General features: G+C 44.9%; 2 protein-coding genes across 2 annotated transcripts; both read left to right on the forward strand.

Moving 5' to 3' along the window:
* Positions 1 to 835: 835 nt before the first annotated feature.
* On the forward strand, positions 836 to 5,460 carry LOC123449572 (nuclear pore complex protein NUP96). Its single transcript, XM_045126846.1, has 5 exons — positions 836 to 3,633; positions 3,792 to 3,915; positions 4,191 to 4,339; positions 4,410 to 4,507; positions 4,877 to 5,460. Exons 1-5 carry the CDS (start codon positions 1,174 to 1,176, stop codon positions 5,070 to 5,072), a joined length of 3,027 nt encoding a protein of 1,008 aa, XP_044982781.1. The 5' UTR covers positions 836 to 1,173; the 3' UTR covers positions 5,073 to 5,460.
* Positions 5,461 to 6,143: 683 nt separating this feature from the next.
* On the forward strand, positions 6,144 to 6,724 carry LOC123449573. Its single transcript, XM_045126847.1, has one exon. The coding sequence runs from the start codon at positions 6,307 to 6,309 to the stop codon at positions 6,598 to 6,600; it is 294 nt and encodes a 97-aa protein (XP_044982782.1). The 5' UTR covers positions 6,144 to 6,306; the 3' UTR covers positions 6,601 to 6,724.
* The last annotated feature ends 13,353 nt before the right edge of the window (positions 6,725 to 20,077 follow it).

A 20,077-nucleotide genomic window follows, 5' to 3' on the forward strand; every position in this document is an offset into this window, starting at 1 on the left:
GATGAAATTTTTAAAAAAGAAAATGGAAATTAAAGTTCTTTGATCGAAAAAAGAAATTTAAACCGGTAAGATTACACTTGCCCTACCAAAGTTAAGTAGGTCTCCATTCAAATAAAAAAGGGGCATGCTACGCGTCATTTGCCGTATCTTTTCAGAAAGATCCGTCGCCTTACAAGTCGTCCGATACATGATGCAAGTTGTGAGTTCCTCTTCTCTAATTTTCTGTAATAATACTCTTATTGCGAAACTCTTTTTTTTTAAATTTCCTGCAATAATGCATTTGATACGAATCCCCTCTTCTCTAGTTTCCTCCAAGAAGTCCCTTGTTGTATTTTTTTTCTAAATTTTTTGTAACAAGACCTTTGTTGCAAAAAATGCAAACACATCTCCCGTAGTGTTCAATTTTCTGTAACAAGACACTTGTTGCGAAAGTTGCAACAACATCTCCAGCCGCATCGCGCACTAACACAATCGTCTTTTGTTGTCGTTGTTCTGTTGTTATATAAATTTGGAGCGGACATGAAGGTACGACATGGTGATGTGGCTGCTGCTAGAGTTGGTGGTGCCCAAAACGGCACAACTGAAACAAGAGGTGAGTTGCAAAAACTGTATTAGGATAATGATTGCTTTTAAATAATTCGATTCAAATAAAATCCAACGGTTACAAAGGAGGTGGACGCGTACACAAACGTTCGCCGATTGGACGATAGCTTTTTCCAATAAAAAAACGTCAAGTAAGCCTAGAAATGAGGATGGACCGTGGACGCGACCTAACCTTTTTTTAAGCACAGGCCTAGTTCTGGACCGCAATAGCCCAATCGACCAATGTGATTCGGTACGGCCCACGGGTCTGACGGATGGAATGGACGCGCCCTAACTCGCAGATCGCACTTCGCAAGCCGCGCCGCCGCCGCTCCCCACGCTCGTCGGGCACACGCCGTCAAACCACTCCACTCCACCCACCCGTCCGCCGTCTCCCACGCGGCGAATCCATCGCCGCGCGGTGGCCACGCCCTGCAGCTCCTGCCCCCCCAGGGCTGCGCGCCGGCGGCGAGCCCAGCGATAGGGCAAAGCGCGACTGAATCGGCGTGCAATCGGAGGCGCCGGGCGGGGGCGGCACCGCGGCAGGCTGCCAGCGAATCGGTCGGTTGCCGCTCCGTTCGTCTTCGTCTGATGGCTGTCGACGCCATGTTCCCTGTCCTGCGCTTCTCCGACTACTTCACCCGGCCGTCCATCGACGAGCTGGTCGAGAGGGAGGCGGCTGACCCGGGCTACTGCAGCAGGGTTCCAGATTTCGTCGTCGGCAGGGTGAGGTATGGGCAGGTTAAGTTCTCTGGCAGCACCGACGTGAGGGGGCTGGACCTGAACGAAATCGTCAAGTTTGGCCGCCATTCTGTGGTGGTTTACGGGGACGAGGCTGGCAAGCCGGCCGTAGGGCATGGCTTAAATAAAGCCGCGGAGGTGACGCTGAAGCTGGATTTGAGTACACTTCCGAAACCCGGTGTCCTAGTCGAGTTGCTAAGGTGCCGCACGAAGAAGCAAGGCGCTAGGTTTCTCTCATTCAATCCTGTGAATGGTAACTGGAAGTTCCAGGTCGACCACTTCAGTAGGTTTGGGCTTGTGGACGAGGAGGAAGATGATGTTGCCATGGATGAGCCGGTTGTTCGACAACCGGTTGCTGAAGCAAGAGACCCACCTCCAAATGGGCATGAGCTGGAGCTTTCGCATTCGTTGCCTGCTCATCTTGGGCTTGACCCTGCAAAGATGCAGGAAATGCGGATGGCATTGTTTCCCAATGATGAAGAAGACGAAGATATGGAGGATGGCTTTCCATCTGATCACAGACACCTCAGCAGAGAAAGGATGAATGTGGATTCACCCAACACAAGTGGTAAAGGTCAGAGGATGAGGTCTCTGTCTCCTTTGCATGGTTCTTCTCAGAAATTTGGAAGGAGATCTGGTGTGCTTGCAAGGAAAGAACCACATGCACTGCTGGAATACAATGTAAAATCTACAGAGCTTGGTCCATCTTCTCATGGTATTCTCATGTCTGGAAAAAACAAGGGATTTCCGGTGAGAATGACCAAGGTAGAAGGCTTCAAACTACCAGCTGAGCAAGCAACTCCTGTTGCTGGAAAAGTATATTCTAACTGTGTAGTGGATGCTGCTTTATTTATGGGTAGATCATTTCGAGTTGGTTGGGGACCAAATGGCATCCTTCTCCATTCTGGTAGTCTTGTCAATGCTCCTGGGACAGGCCTTTCTTCTGTTATTCACATAGAGAAAGTAGCAGGTGATAAAGTTGTGCGTGATGAGCAGAACAAAGTTAAAGAGGAGCTGGCAGAACTATGTTTCTCGGACCCAATGGACCTCCATAAGAGGCTTGACCGCGAACTTCTGGAAACCGAGTCTGGCTCGTTTAAATTAAAACTTCAGAAAGTTGTGGCAAGTCGTTTGGTTTTGCCAGATATTTGCAGATCATATATTGATATCATCGAAAGACAGCTAGAAATCAGCGATTTATCCATGTCTTCACGTGTGCTGTTAATGCACCAAGTTACAGTTTGGGAGTTAATTAGGGTCCTGTTCTCAGAGAGAGAAGCTGGTAACCAGTTGGAATTTAGTGGCGATGAGGATCAGGAGGGCATGATTTTGGATAAGAAAGAAGGTTCTGTGAACATAGATCCTGAAGCACTGCCTTTGGTTAGGAGAGCAGACTTTAGCAATTGGTTACAGGACAGTGTTTGTCATCGGGTACAAGGAGAGGTGGGTTCCTTAAGTGATGCCAGGTACTTGGAGCATATTATTCTGCATTTGTCTGGTCGGCAACTGGACACAGCCACAGAAATTGCTGCTTCAAGGGGCGATGTCCGCTTGGCAGTCCTGTTAAGCCAGGCAGGTGGATCGATGTTAAATCGTTCTGATGTTGCTCAGCAGCTGGATCTGTGGAAAATAAATGGTCTGGACTTTGATTATATTGAGGAAGACAGGTTAAGGATTTATGAGTTGCTTGCTGGTAACATACAAGGCGCGTTACTTGATTCACCAATCGACTGGAAAAGGTATCTTGGTTTAATCATGTGGTATCAGTTGTCACCAGATACATCACTTGACATTATCATTCAGTGTTATCACCAACTACTTGGTGAGGGCAAAGTTCCAAATCCTGTTCCTGTATACATCGATGAAGGACCTCTTGAGGAAGCACTTCAGTGGTCCCCAGGTGACCGTTTTGACATATCTTTTTATTTAATGCTTCTTCATGCCAACCGAGATGAGAAGTTTGAGCTTCTAAAAACTATGTTCAGTGCATTCTCGTCATCGTATGATCCCTTAGACTACCATATGATCTGGCATCAACGATCTATTCTTGAAGCTATTGGTGCTTTCAGTACAAAGGATCTTCATGTACTGGATTTGAGTTTTGTCCATCAGTTACTATGTCTTGGGAAGTGTCATTGGGCTATCTACGTCATTCTGCATATGCCACATCTGGATGATGCCCCTTACATCCATGAAAAGTTAATCAGGGAAATTTTGTCACAGTATTGTGAGATATGGAGCAAAGATGGGGCTCAGAGGCAATATATTGCAGAACTTGGTATACCAGCAGAATGGATACATGAGGCTCTGGTTAGTAGCAATATCGTAACTTCCTGCTAATTATCTGACCTGCAGTCAATGTGTTTTCTTTGATGAAAATATGTCTAACCATTGATTACAAATATTTATGAATGCCACTACGAGAACACTAAGCATGATCCTGCTTAGCTGACAATACCTATATGCAGGCTCTTTATCACGAATATTATGGAGATCGACAAGGTGCACTGGGAAATTATATTCAATGCGGCAATTGGAATAAAGCTCATACTATTTTCATGACATCTGTTGCTCATTCTTTGTTTCTGTCATGTAAGTCTTCCCTACAATGCACTAAACAATAGTTGTAAAGACCCGATTCAATGTTTCACTTTCCTACCTACATAAATATGCAGCTAAACCTACTTGGCTACTCCTCCAGAACCTAATCAAATGAAGATTCTTGTGAATTTCCATGCTATTCTCTTAGTTACACTTTCGTTCATAAAAATATGTATGACTGAGGATATCTTATCAATTTTGTACTGTTTCTGTTAATAAACATTGCATGAGTTTGTAATTGCTTGTTTCTTCGGCATATGGTTCAGCAAAACATCAAGAAATCTTTGACATTACAAGCGCTTTGGAGAATCACAGATCTGAAATTGCTGACTGGGATGTTGGGGCTGGAATATACATAGATTATTTCGTTATAAAAAACTCTATGCAAGAAGAAAGTACTATGGACGATGATTCAGTAAGTATTTTTACCCATCAAAGTTTACCTGAATATTTCAGAGTCGACACAATCTTACTTTATCTTCCAGGACACACTTGAGGGGAAAAATGAATTGTGCAAGAGTTTCTTTGATCGATTAAATGAGTCGCTGAGTATCTGGGGAAGCAAATTACCCATTGAGGCAAGGTAAGATGGTATCCGTTGATGTAATAGATCTACAACCTGCTAGTAATCAAATATTGATGTTTACATGAAATTGTTTGGACTTTCATGTCATGTTTGAACTGAAGTAATCCTGCTTCTAAGAAACATAATTTTGATTTGCAGTGTTGACAAGTTCCCATATAATTAGATTCTTTGCATAGAGCCACATATTAATTTGCACCTGAACTGTATAACCCATTTCCAAATCCAAGCTTCTTAGTCACAATGGAAATCGTGGTTATTCCTTACACGATTTGGCTGATTCTTTAAATCCATCAACACATACTGGTATTCTTATTTATTTTAAAACAAAGTTTGAGGCCCATTCTCATGCTTGTGTAACTGCGGCAGGGCATGCTTCTCGAAGATGGCAGAGGAGCTCTGTGAGCTTCTAATGAGCTTCCCCGGCGATGGCTCGACGCCAGATCTCTTCATGGGCTGCTTCCAGACGATGCTTGATGCCCCTGTCCCCGATGACCACAGGGCGTCCTACCTGCAGGAGGCAGTCTCTGTTTTCACCAACATACTTTGCGAGTACTCATCCTAGTCCTATGGGACTCATGGCATAGTTCCTACGGATGATCCATGACATAGTTCCTATGGTGCTCAAGTCAGTCACGGAATCCGGGTTGCGCAAGAGCTCTGAATTGGCACACCACGCATTTGGAACAAGTTACAGAGATTCCCATGTCTGAAGCTGAGGGAAATGTAGAACATTGCCATGGTCGGTGCAGACAATTGCCCACCCCTGCAAACGCATGAGGAAACCTGACGATATTTTTCTGCACGCGTGCCACTTTTCTTGTAACCCGTGTGCCGCACCCATTCGGGCATCGTCTTTTTTGTTATTATTGTTACGTAGAACAATAACTCATGTAGGGTTGTAGTAGAGTGTTTGTGTGTGTTGAAATGCCAAAGAGTCGGTTGTAGATTTATCGCAGGCAATACGTAGGCTGATCTTGTTGTTTTGTGGCGTGCGGATACTGCTTTTCGCGAACCATGTGAAAGCTGTGGTTTGTTCAAAGGAGAGCGACGAGTGCTTTCGGTGTAATACCGGGGACGGTAGCAGCACAGCCCACATGCGTGGGTCACCGGTTTTCGCTCGTTCTCCGTATGGTGTGTGTCAAGTAGTATTTCTCATCGGCCAAATCATTGGAGGAAATGGTTTATCTTCACGGCAGGAGACAGCGACGCGTTCGCTTCCCACTCACAAGGCACCGTACACCTTCTTCCTTTTCGTAATAGCATCAAGTACGGCCGGCTCGAGAATTCGTCGTCATAGTCATCGTTCTAAAACAAAAGGGATTTCGTCGGTACGTGCTTGCCGTCGTGTACTCCAAGTCGCCAACAACCGGAAGATAAAACAAGATTTGTGCCCGTGACTGTGCAGGGGCCTGGAAGATACATATCTCCAACGCCAATAGCCCCGTGCCTTGCCACCACGTTTGCCACGTCGGGTTCCGGCGACGGCGAGGGTCGCGAACCCACCACCGGCCAACGGGATTTTATAGAAGGAGACCGACCACCGAAAACAGCTCCCGCAGCAGGTGGCGCCCAACGGCACCCGGTAATAAACAAAACCGGCGATGGCGACACGAACCCACGACGCAGAGTCTTATCCGGACCGAGCAGAGCACACCGAGTAGCGAGACCCGTCCCGGTATCCTATAAAATGCACCTCACATCGGAGGATCCATCCACAGCATACAGAGCAAACCAAAGCATCCAGGTTCCAGAGCAGCAGCAGTTTCGAGCTGAGTTGAGTGTTCTTGGGGTTGCCAATGGCGGACATCGCGATGCTGGTGGCGGAGGAGCACGAGAAGAGGCTGAAGCGAGGGGCGCCCCGCGTCGTCGCCGCCGCGGCCGCCGACGAGGAGGAGGAGGCGTCCAAGGGCAAGGTGAACTTCGGGGCGGTGACCAAGGTGTGGGGCGCCTGGGCCGAGTCCGCCGCCGCCGCCGCGTCCGGGGTCAAGGTGCGCGTCTCGGTGCTCGCCAAGTCTGAGTTGGTGGCGGCGGCGGCCGAGCCCAAGAGCCCGGTCGCCCTGGCAGCCTTCGACGGCTTCTTCTCTGCTTAACGAGTAGTGTGTGAATTGATTCGGAGGAGTTTACCTCTCCCCCAGTGTCATGTACTGTAACTCCGATGTGTACATAACCGTGTGGTTTGCTGATTTGCAACAAGGAAGAAGTGTGCTTTTTGTACCGCTCTTGGTACCTTCTTGGAGGGCAGATATGCCTATGCGTTTTGCCATTTTATCTTTGAAATTTCGTGTCAAGCTGCCAACAGACTAGTCTGGTTGTCTTGGCATACTCGAGTGGTTTTGCCGACTGCTGATGCTTGTTTGAAGCCCCAACCTTCATCCAATCCCTTCAAATCTTTATTTATCCCTAATACATTAGGTAGAAGTAGTGTATTGAGTATTGAGAAAAATGCATTATAATTTGAGGAGAAATATGGGGATGAAACATGTCAAATACACTAGAATAAAATGGTGTTATGGGATGTGTGGTGATCGAGTAGTTTGACCAGAATAATCCCCATAAATTTCCTAAAATACACTAGTACCAACGAGTAGTTTGACCAGAATAATCCCCATAAATTTCCTAAAATACACTAGTACCAAACAAGTCCTTGATGGTGGCACCCCGACACAGCAATAGCTCATCATATGAAACCAAAATGGGGTTATTATGGCCCGGTTTAAAGGCGTTAAACAGGGATGCAAACATGTTCGCCAAATCAGCGGCGATGAGGACCGAAGACCGCCGCGTCAAGTGGCAGGGCTGAAACCGCATCACCTCCATACAGGTTTACTAGATGTGAGAAAATTCGTTTGGTAGCGTACACGGAGGTCTAGTTTGCACTCACACGAATCATAAAGCAGCTCATAGCATGGCTAGTTAGAGCATCTTCAACAAACGAGGCTGGGCGCGCGTAACGACCGTTTTTGCGACGCTGCAAATTTTTAACACGTCAACATGTCGCTTCAACAGACGCTATAACAAATCAAGCGCGCGTTCAGCTGATGCACATATAAGATGATCAAACATTCAAAATATGCAAAGTTTGCACAAACAAAATGAGCACAAGCAAGTTCATGACAAACAAGTTCACACAAATAAATTAAACATGAACAATCATTCTTCATCCTCTTCTTTCCGCAAAAAAGAAAAATTCTTTATCCTCTTCCTCATCGTTGGCCTCTTTCGATTTGTCCGTTTCTTCTTCTGATTTTTCATCCTCTTGTTTGTTCTCTTTCTCATTGAAAAGTCGAATGGTGTTTGAACTATCAATAAAGTAGCAGTTCATAGCATGGCTAGTTAGAGCATCTTCAACAAACGAGGCTAGGCACGCGTAACGACCGTTTTTGTGCTTCATCAGACGCTGCAAATTTTTAACACGTCAACAGACGCTATAACAAATCAAGCGCGCGTTCAGCTGACGCACATATAAGATGATCAAACATTCAAAATATGCAAAGTTTGCACAAACAAAATAAGCACAAGCAAGTTCATGACAAACAAGTTCACACAAATAAATTAAACATGAACAATCATTCTTCATCCTCTTCTTTCTGCAAAAAAAATAATTCTTTATCCTCTTCCTCATCGTTGGCCTCTTTCGATTTGTCCGTTTCTTCTTCTGATTTTTCAATCTCTTGTTTGTTCTCCTTTTCATTGAAAAGTCGAACGGTGTTTGAACTATCAATAAAGGTATCATACAAGGCATGTGAGGCACACCGAAAACTCCCATCCATCCATGCCATCGAAAGCATGTGAGAACAACTATGCCATCGAAAGCATGTGAGAACAACTAAAATCAGACTACATATGCGCACATTTGCCAACAACAACAAAATAAAAACAAAAATTGTACCTTGTGAGCATTTCATCAAGGATTATGTGTGCATTGGCCGCCGACGCAACAAATTGCGAGGTTTTCACCGCTTCGCGCGGCGGAGGTACGGCCGGCTTCACTCGTGTCTTCTTCTTTATTACCGCTTTCCTCGTCTTTTTTGTCGCCGTCGCAGTCGGGGTCGCGGTGGCCGCCGCGGTTCTTTTGGAGGCGGAGCTCCGTGGCACGGCCGGGGTCACGGTGGCCGTCGCGGTTCGTTTGGAGGCGGAGCTTTGTGGCGCGCCCGGCAGCGGCGCCACACCACCCCGCGCGCTCGACCGGGGCGACATGAAGAGCCCGCGCATGATGCCGCTGTTCAGAGCCACAACGACGCCGGCGGAGCTCAAGCCCGGGCAAGGGTTTGCAGCGGCAACGACAACGGTGACAGAGGAGAGATTACGCGTGTATGGAGGGGTTAGGAGGATGTCGGAGCATCCGTCCATGGCCGGGGGTCGTTGGGGGCGGCGCGAGGCGGGCGAAAGTGGGCGCGGGCAGAGAGTTCAGCGGCGGTTGCTCGCTTCACGCACGCGGTACAGGTTGCCGTTCTATTCCGCGCGCGTAGTGGTTTTTAGTGCGCGCGATTTTAGCGCGTCTGCTCGAGCTATCGATTCAGGCGCGTGAACGCTAAAATTCCTTTTTCAGGCGCGCGGCTTATTTAGTGCCTCTGTTGGAGATGCTCTTAATAATAATTTAATGGACCGTCCCCAACAAGGCAGACCGAGTCGGGCGCCGGTGTATACCGCGGTGTAGTGAAAATTGGGGCGGAGATGATGGTAGAAGAAAACCAACCGGCGCGGGATGGCGCGAAATGTAGCATCCCCATATTTACTCGTTCACCTTCATCACTAGGACAAACCCACCCTTTGTTCTTGCCTTGGTCAGCGGCGGTGACTCAGATCTGTAGAAGGGACGCATCGACAGTGAATACTTCAATCTCTGCCCGCATGACCTGCTTCTTCCCTTTGTTTTCGACTCCGTATCATCCTCCTCGTGTGCGCCATGGACGAGTCGTCAGCTCCAAAGGGGGTAAGCAACATACAATCCCCACTCCTATGGTTAGGTCATGTATTATACCAATGCTCATCGCATCATTGATGTCGCCTAGGTTATGAACGAATGGATGAAGCTAGTTATTCTAGCGATGTTACTCTTAGTTGTGATTCAGACTTGACTCATGTTGGTCCAAAGGAGAGTTGTTCATCGTATTGATAAGCCCAACGTCCGTTATGGTCCAATGTTAATCAAGAATAGGTAGAGGATGACGAATCTGAATCACATCTACAACCGGAACGACGTAGAGGCTCTGTGGATGCTTCAAATGAAAAGAAAACCTTTCACCAAGCTTGTGGAGACGTTTAGGAATATGAGCAGCTACAAGATAGCATCCACACCTATCTGGAAGAGCAAGTTGCCATGTTTATTCATGTTGTACGTAGTCACAATTAGAGGTTCATGGACATTCACAACACGTTCAGAAGATCAACAGAGTCTATTTTCAGGTATTTCAAGCAAGTCTTCTACGCTATTGGGGAGCTTAGAGGGGAGATAATTAAGGAACCAACTAGATAAACACATAGCAAGATTCACACGAGACCAAGATGTCATTCGTATTGTTAGCACTACTCGTAGTTCATGCCTTGACATGCTTAGATTTTTATGATACAATCATAACATGTTTTCATGCCATCATTGGATTGCATTGACACAATTGATGGTACTTCTGTGACTGCTAGAGTGCCGAAGTCACATCCATGGCCCGGCGAGATGTCATCAATATACACTAAATTTCGAGCGTGTGCAACATATAGGGGTAGAAATCACTACACATGCTTTCTACTGTTGACTTCAATCTGAAGCTCACATATGTGTTAGATGGCTAGGAAGGATCATCCAATGTTGTAACATTTTTTCTGACAACATGGTTCGACGTGATATTAATATCCCCAATGGAAAGTTCTACCTAGGGGATGCTGGCTATTCATGCCGACCTGGTATTGTTCGACTCTTCAGGAAAACTAGGTACCATTTGAACAAGTTCTCTTCCAAGAACTATCTTAGGACCGCACAAGAATTGTTCCATCTCAATACTCTAACCTTAGAGTTACTGTTGAGAAGGCCTTTGAAGCTTTGAAGAATATATTTATAATCCTGAATCATAAGCCATTCCACACTTCTCCCACCATGTTAGGTTTGTTCTTGCATGTTGAATCTTTCATAATTGAATCCAACAATGGAGTTGTGATGAGCTTGTGTCGGAGGAGGAAGAGATGAAGGCTAATGATGTTGATACCTCCCGCCATGGGTGGAGGAATCTGAAATTGAAGCTTGAAAGGACAAAAGAATGGAGTGGACTGTGATAATATGGGAATATAGAGGTAAGATTAGGAGAGGAATAATATGCAATAGAGGAAGCAATAAAAATGGAAGAAGCATCAACAGAAGATGAAGCATCAACATCCGAAAGAAGATGAGAATTGACTTTCGCCTAGTTGGCTACCGATGAACTTTCCTCTATTGAGCCATATGACTATTAGTTTGTATTGCAGTTTGTTAATAACTAAGAGAAGCTACAATTTTTTAATAGCTAAGTCTGAAACGATGTTTCCATTCTGTGTGGTAAGGTCACCACTAGTGAGATTTTGCGATCACAACTTATGTCATGCACAACCAAACTCCGCGTAGTGCATCAACCCAATCCAATGCAGGCCATCGAATGCTAGGGAAAAATTGGTTCCCTCATGCAGCCAACCTACATGCAGGGTATCAAACAATATACAAAAAATGGTTTTTGGCATGTATTTACTCAATCAGGCCCAACTGAGTCACGTATGCAAATACCCCAAACATGATGTAACCTACCAAACACGCCCATGGTGAGTGTGGATAGTCTATTTGGTTGGGGCACGGGGAAAGGCGGGTGATTATTGAACACATCCAAGGCATTCAATTTAAGAAGCTTTAGGTCTCGATTGATGCAGTAGTAAACCAAACACGCCCTAAAAATTCATGTTTTCCTTACAAATTTACATTGAGGGAGTAGATTTTTTGGGTGTCATAGCGCGTAGGTCACTTTTACGGAGAAAATATTCCATGGGAAAACCATCATTCAATGAAAATATAGAAACTAAAACAATGGGCCATCAAATCTGAAATGTGGGTTGGAGGTCAAGCCCCATGTTTCAAATAAAAGTGGTTATTGTATTATAGAAAGTATTGGGGTTTTTCTGTGAAATACATGATATGAGTGGATGGATGACCCAACCGTTAGATTGCATCGACGAGTCCACATTTGTGTTTCTTGTTTCCACCAAAAGAGCGGTTTTCATGGATGGATGACCCAACCTGTTGGGGAACATAGTAATAATTCAAAAAATTTCCTGCGTGTCACCAGGATCAATCTAGGAGATACCAGCAATGAGAGAGGGAGAGCATCTTCATACCATTGAAGATCGCTAAGCGGAAGTGTTACAATGAACGCGGTCGATGGAGCCGTACTCGCGACGATCCGATCCAAGCACCGAACAAATGGTGCCTCCGCGTTCAACACACCTACAGACCGGGGACGTCTCCTCCTTCTTGATCCAGCAAGGGTGAAGGAGAAGTTGAGGGAGAGCTCCGGCAACACGACGACATGGTGGCGGTGGAGCTTTAGGTTCTCCGGTAGGACTTCGCCAAGCACTGCGGAGGAGGAGAAGTGGAGAGGTAGGGCTGCGCCAAGGGGAGAGGTTCAGGGGTGTGTGATACGTCTCAAACGTATCTATAATTTTTGATGGTCTCATGCTGTTATCTTGTCAACTTTGGATGTTTTATATACCTTTTATATCTTTTTTGGGACTAACTTATTAATTCAGTGCCAAGTGCCAGTTCCTGTTTTTTCTGTGTTTTTGATTCTTTTCAGATCTGATTTTGGAACGGAGTCCAAACGGAATAAAATCCCCGAAATAAATTTTTCTAGAACATAAGAAGATCGGGGGACTTGAGGGCCAAGGCAGGAGAGCCACACGGGGCCCACAAGCCCTGTAGCCGCCACCACGGGGGGGGGGGGGCTACCAGTCTTGTGGACCCCCTGGAGCTCCCCTGCCCTAGCTCTTTCGCCTATAAATTCCCTAAAATCCCAGAAAAAAATCAGGGCATCCACGAAAACACTTTTCCGCCGCCGCAAGCTTCCGTTTCCGCGATATCTCATCTGGAGACCCTTCCCGGTGCCCTGCCGAAGGGGACTTTGGAGTTGGAGGGCTTCTACATCAACATCATCACCTCTCCAATGACTCGTGAGTAGTCCACTTCAGACCTACACGTCCGTAGCTAGTAGCTAGATGGATTCTTCTCTCTCTTGGATCTTCAATACAAAGTTCTCCATGATCTTCATGGAGATCTATCCTATGTAATCCTCTTTGGTGGTGTGTTTGTCGAGATCCGATGAATTGTGGATTTGTGATCAGATTATCTATGAATTGTATTTGAGTCTTTGCTGATTTCTTATATGATGATTTGATATCCTTGTAAGTCTCTCCGAGTCTTGGTTTTGTTTGGCCAACTAGATCTATGATTCTTGCAATGGGAGAAGTGCTTGGTTTTGGGTTCATACCGTGTGGTGACCTTTCCCAGTGACAGAAGGGGCAGCAAGGCACACATCATGTTGTTGCCATCAAGGGTAATAAGATGGGCTTTTATCATAGATATGAGATTGTCCATCTACATCATGTCATCTTGCTTAAGGCGTTACTCTGTTCTTATGAACCTAAAACACTAGATGCATGCTGGATAGCGGTCGACGTGTGGAGTAATAGTAGTAGATGCAGAAAGTATCGGTCTACTTGCTTTGGACGTGATGCCTATAGATATAATCATTGCCATAGATAACATCACGACTTTGCGCGGTTCTATCAATTGCTCGACAGTAATCCGTTCACCCACGGTCTAATTGCTTTCATGAGAGAAGCCACTAGTGAACACCACGGCCCCGGGTCTATCCATAACTATCGTCTCCACTTCCACTTTTACTTTGCTTTTTTACCTTTTTGCTTTCAGTTCTCACTTTGCAAACAATCTATAAGGGATTGACAACCCCTTCATAGCGTTGGGTGCAAGCTCTTTGTGTTTGTGCAGGTACTTGTGACTCGACGCGATCCTCCCACTGGATCGATACCTTGGTTCTCAAACTGAGGGAAATACTTACCGCCGCTGTGCTACATCACCCTTTCCTCTTCAAGGGAACACCAACACAAGGCTCCAAGGCCGCGGGGAAATCCTTTGCATATTTGCCAAGGAAGTCCCTATAGGCGTAGCCAGTAGCAGCAGGATTCCTGGCGCCGTTGTCAGGGAAGGTCTGTTGTCACAGTAGCAGAAGGATTTCTAGAGCCGTTGCCGGGGAGGAGGATCGCTTGCCGAGGAGTATCAAGACAAGAATAATCTCCCGTCAACACGCCTATTTCTAGCATGGGGAAGGGAGATCAAGTCAAGATCTATCAAAGTAGGTGTCACAAACTCATCTCTTGCATTTACTTTTTTTGCCAGTTGCCTCTCGTTTTCCTCTCCCCCACTTCACATTTGCCGTTTTCATTTGCCTTTCTCCTTTGCCGTTTTATTTTTCCTTTTCTCCTTTGCCGTTTTCATTTGCCTTTCTCCTTTGCCGTTTTCTTTTTTCCTTTTGCCGTTCTCTTTTGCCCGTTTCACTCACTTTCTTCCTGCTCGTTTGTGTGTGGGATAGTCCATCAATGGCTAGACCCACCACTCCAAACGATACCCCTGAGAACGAAGTTCTCAGTTTCAAGCAGAATGAGGAAGAAAATTTAAAGGACACTTGGTACAGGATTTGCAATGCTCAAAGTAGATCTACTCGTAAGCAGTCCACTACCGTTCTTCTTCGCAGTTCTTATGTTGGAATCTCTCCTTGGAATAGGTATATTCTTGATACCATCGTAGGCGGGAATTTTTTGGGGATCCATACCGTTGACTCCTATGGAGCTATCATGAATTTGGTAGGCTCACCCCCGCTCATGGTTAATGGAACTACCTTGACCTTGGAACACGTGATGCAAAGGCTTGACGCTATTGAAAACAAAATTGCCACAATTGAATTTATTGAGGGTTTGGATGGAAAGATCCACAATCAAATTACTCAGTACGGATCCAAAGTGGGAATGGTTTTGAAAAATTTAAGGGAGAAGGAACCTATAGTTAATGATTCCTCTAGAATTGGCAAACTAGAAGATGTCATAACCAACTTGGGTTGTGCTTTTGCCGCTGTGCAAAATACTCCAAATCTCACTCTCAAAAAGACCGTCAAGTCTGTTTTTGTTCCTAAAGCTAGTGGTGAGTCATCCAATAAATATGAAGACCTTAAGATGATAAATGATCACGCTACTTATGGTTTGAGCACCAAAGATGACTATACGTGATTCCATCACCTTTTGCCTAGCTAAGGGCGTTAAACAATAGCGCATGTTGGGAGGCAACCCAACGAATCTATCATTTTTCTTTCTATTTTGTGTTTTCCACACTTTCATAATTCTGTTATGATTGTGTTTTTTGTGTTTCTTTTTGCGTTTGTGCCAAGTGAAACCGTTATGATTAATCTTGGGGATGATCGTTTGGTCATGCTGGAAAAGACAGAAACTTTCTGTTAACGAAAAGAATTTTCATTTTTTTTATGTAAGAGATTTTGAGTTGATTCTTTTTTGCTTCTGATTGCTACGCACATTCTTCAGACTGTTGTAATTTTTCAGAATTTTGGAAGTACCAGAAGTATACGAAGTATACAGATTGCTACAGACTGGTCTGCTGTTAACAGATTCTGTTTTTGTTGAGTTGGTTGCTTATTTTGATGAAACTATGGATAGTACCGGGGGGTATTAGCCATGGAAGATTGAAAATACAGTAACCCAACATCAACATAAGTAGAATTTATTAAGTTTTCTACAGTACCTAAGGAAGTGGTGGTTTGCTTTCTTATACTAATGATATCACGAGTTTCTGTTTAAATTTCGTGTTGTGAAGTTTTCAAGTTTTGGGTGAAGTTCTTATGGACAAAGAGATAAAGAGTGGCAAGATCTCAAGCTTGGGGATGCCCAAGGCACCCCAAGTTGATTCAAGGATGCCGTAAAAGCCTAAGCTTGGGGATGCCCCGGGAAGGCATCCCCTCTTTCGTCTTCAATCCGATCCATCGGTAACGTTACTTGGGGCTATATTTTTATTCACCACATGTTATGTGTTTTGCTTGGAGCGTCTTGTATCGTAGGAGTATTTTATTTTTGTTGTGTCACAATCTTCCTTGCTGCACACCTAGAGAGAGAGACATGCACTCACGTGATTTTGTCGAGCTTCACTTATATCCTTTGGTGAGACAATTCAGCTCACATGTGCTTCACTTATATCTTTTGAGCTAGTTGATTTTGCTCTATGTGCTTCACTTTTATCTTTTAGAGCACGTAAGCGTGTCTTGGTAGTTGATCTATGCCATGATAGTAGTCTCAAAAGGGGTAGTTATCCAAAGGGATATGAAAACTTCCACCTTCATGTGCATTGAATAGTTAGAGAAGTTTGATTCATCTCAATTAGTTTTGAGTTGTGGTTGTGGTAATATTGAAGTTATATTAGTAAGGTGTTGTGGATCTAGAAATACTTGTGATGAAGTTAGTGATTCCCGTAGCGTGCACGTATGGTGAACCGCTATGTGATGAAGTCTGAGCATGATTAGTATATTGATTGTCATCCTTTGTGTGGCGGTCGGGATCACGCGATGGTTTATACCTACCAACCCTTCCCCTAGGAGTATGCGTTGAATGCTTTGTTCCGATTACTACTAAAACTTTTGCAACAAGTATATGAGTTCTTCATGACTAATGTTGAGTCCATGGTTTAGATGCACTTTCACCTTCCACCATCACTATCTTCTTTAGTGCCGTGCAACTTTTGCCGCTGCACAAAACCCACCATTAGCCTCCCTCAAAACAGCCACCATACCTACCTACTATGGCTTTTTCAAAGCCATTCCGAGATATATTGCCATGCAACTACCACCATGACATGTGCCACAACTTCTACATTGCCATTGCATGATCGTAAGATAGCTAGCATGATGTTTCCATTAATGTCTATGCCATGCTAGATCATTGTCACGGTACACTACCGTAGGCATTCCATTTAGAGTCATCATTGCTCTAAGTTTTGAGTTGTAAGTGTGATGATCATCATTGATGGAGCATTGTCCCATGTGAGGAAATAAAAGAGGCCAAAGATGCCCACCAAAAAAAAGAGGCCAAAGAGCCCACAAAAAAAATAATGAGAGAAAAAGAGAGAAGGGACAATGCTACTATCCTTCCACACTTGTGCTTATTAAGCACCATGATCTTCATGATTGAGAGTCTCTCGTTTTGTCACCACCATATAGCTAGTGGGAAATTTTCATTATATAACTTGGCTTGTATATTCCAATGATAGGCTTCCTCAAAATTGCCTTAGGTCTTCGTGAGCAAGCAAGTTGGATGCACACCCACTAGTTTTCTTTAAGAGCTTTCACATACTCTTAACTCTAGTGCATCATTTGTATGGCAATCCCTACTCATTCACATTGATATCTATTGATGAGCATATCCATAGCTCATTGGTATGCCTAGTTAATGTGACCATCTTCTCCTTGTTTGTCTTGCAACCTCCACCACACTCCATTCCACTTATAGTGCTAAAACCATGGCTCATGCTCATGTATTGCGTGAGAGTAGAAAAAGTTTGAGAAAGTAAAGTGTGAAAACAATTACTTGGCCAATACCGAGGTTGTGCATGATTTAAATTCGTTGTGCAAGGTTGATAGAGCATAGCCTCGTTATTTTGAAAGTTCATAATTACCTTGCTAGTTTGCTTGAAGTATTATTGTCTCCACATCAATAGCAAACTATTGTTTTGAATCTAATGGATCTGAACATTCACGTCACATAAGAGGAGTTACAAAGGACATCTATGCTAGGTAGCATGAAAGCATAAAAAATTCATTCTTTATCAATTCCCTACTCGAGGACGAGCAGGAGTTAAGCTTGGGGATGCTTGATACGTCTCAAACGTATCTATAATTTTTGATGGTTTCATGCTGTTATCTTGTCAACTTTGGATGTTTTATATACCTTTTATATCTTTTTTGGGACTAACTTGTTAATTCAGGGCCAAGTGCCAGTTCCTGTTTTTTCTGTGTTTTTGACTCTTTTCAGATCTGATTTTGGAACGGAGTCCAAATGGAATAAAATCCCTGAAATAAATTTTTCCAGAACAGAAGAAGATCGGGGGACTTGAGGGCCAAGGCAGGAGAGCCACAGGGGGCCCACAAGCCCTGTAGCCGCCACCAGGGGGGCCGGCGGCTACCAGGCTTGTGCCCGCCTGGAGCTCCCCTGCCCTAGCTCTTTCGCCTATAAATTCCCTAAAATCCCAGAAAATATTAGGGCATCCACGAAAACACTTTTCCGCCGCCGCAAGCTTCCGTTTCCGCGAGATCTCATCTGGAGACCCTTCTCGGTGCCCTGCCGGAGGGGACTTTGGAGTTGGAGGGCTTCTACATCAACATCATCGCCTCTCCAATGACTCGTGAGTAGTCCACTTCAGACCTACGGGTTCGTAGTTAGTAGCTAGATGGCTTCTTCTCTCTCTTGGATCTTCAATACAAAGTTCCCCATGATCTTCATGGAGATCTATCCGATGTAATCCTCTTTGGCGGTGTGTTTGTCGAGATCCGATGAATTGTGGATTTGTGATCAGATTATCTATGAATTATATTTGAGTCTTTGCTGATTTCTTATATGCAAGATTTGATATCCTTGTAAGTCTCTCCGAGTCTTGGGTTTTGTTTGGCCAACTAGATCTATGATTCTTGCAATGGGAGAAGTGCTTGGTTTTCGGTTCATACCGTGTGGTGACCTTTCCCAGTGACACAAGGGGCAGCAAGGCACGCATCATGTTGTTGCCATCAAGGGTAACAAGATGGGCTTTTATCATAGATATGAGATTGTCCATCTACATCATGTCATCTTGCTTAAGGCGTTACTCTGTGATACGTCTCCATCGTATCAACTTTTCCAAACTCTTTTGCCCTTGTTTTGGACTCTAATTTGCATGATTTGAATGGAACTAACCCGCACTGACGCTGTTTTCAGCAGAATTGCCATGATGTTGTTTTTGTGCAGAAATGGAAGTTCTCAGAACGTCCTGAAAAATTACGTAGAATTTTTCTGGAAAATATGAAAAATACGTGCGCAAAGATCCATCGGAGGGGATGGGCCAGTGGGCCACAAGCCCTGTTGCCGCGGCCTCCCCCATGGCCGCGGCGACCAAGCTTGTGGGGCCCACGTGGGTCTGCCGCCCCCAACTCCAGCTCTATAAATTCACTTTCTTTCCGAAAAAAGTCAGAAGAGAAGATTTCATCGCGTTTGCGATACAGAGGCGCCGCCACATCTTGTTCTTCATCTGGAGGGCAGATCTGGAGTCCGTTTTGGGCTCCGGAGAGGGGAAATCGTCGCCATCGTCATCATCAACCTTCTTCCCTCTCCAATTCCATGAAGCTCTTCATCGTTCGTGAGTAATCTATTCGTAGGCTCGCTAGGCGGTGATGAGTAGGATGAGATCTATCTTGTAATCGAGTTAGTTTTGACGGGGATTGATCCCTAGTATCCACTATGTTCTGAGATTGATGTTGCTACTACTTTGCCATGCTTAATACTTGTCACTAGGGTCCGAGTGCCTGATTTCAGATCTCAAATTATTATGTTGTCACCAATATATGTGTGTTTTAGATCCGATCTTGCAGGTTGTAGTTACCTACTATGTGTTATGACCCGACAACCCCGGAGTGACAATAACCGGAACCACTCCCGGTGATGACCGTAATTTGAGGAGTTCATGTGTTCACCAAGTGCTAATGCGTTGTTCCGGTACTTTATTAAAAGGAGAACCTTAATATCCCGTAGTATCCTTTTGGACCCCGCTGCCACGGGAGGGATGGACAATAGATGTCATGCAAGTTCTTTTCCCTAAGCACGTATGACTACACACGGAATGCATGCCTACATCACATTGACGAACGGGAGCTAGCCACATATCTCTCCGTGTTATAACTGTTGCATGATGAATGTCATCCAAACGAATCACCGACCCATTGCCTACGGGTTTGTCCCACTGCTGCTGTTACTTGTTTTGCTCTGCTGCTATTACTACTGTTGCTGCTACTGTTACTTGCTTTGCTCTGCTGCTGTCACCACTGTTGCTACTGTTGCTACTTGCTACTGCTATTACTTGCTACTGTTGCTACTTGCTACTGCTATCACTACTGCTGTTCCTTGCCACCGCTGATACTCGTTACACTGCTACTACTTGCTAGAATACCTTTTTTCTTGCGCCGTTGACGGGAAAGAATATTTTCCGTCCACGGTCAACTTCTGGCGCCATTGATATGACCGTTAGGAATAGTCTGCCATCAACAAATCGTTTCTGACACTGTTGTTATCATACTACTTTGTTGCTGATACTTTGCTTGCAGATACTAATCTTTCAGGTGCGGTTGAATCTGACACATTCAGCTGCTAATACTTGAGAGTATCCTTTCACTTCCTGACGGGCGAACCAACAAATTTGGGTTGAATACTCTACCCTCGAAAACTGTCGTGAACCCATGCGCTGGT

Source organism: Hordeum vulgare, chromosome 4H (genome assembly GCF_904849725.1).
Source record: "Hordeum vulgare subsp. vulgare chromosome 4H, MorexV3_pseudomolecules_assembly, whole genome shotgun sequence".
Classification (NCBI taxonomy): Eukaryota; Viridiplantae; Streptophyta; class Magnoliopsida; order Poales; family Poaceae; genus Hordeum; species Hordeum vulgare.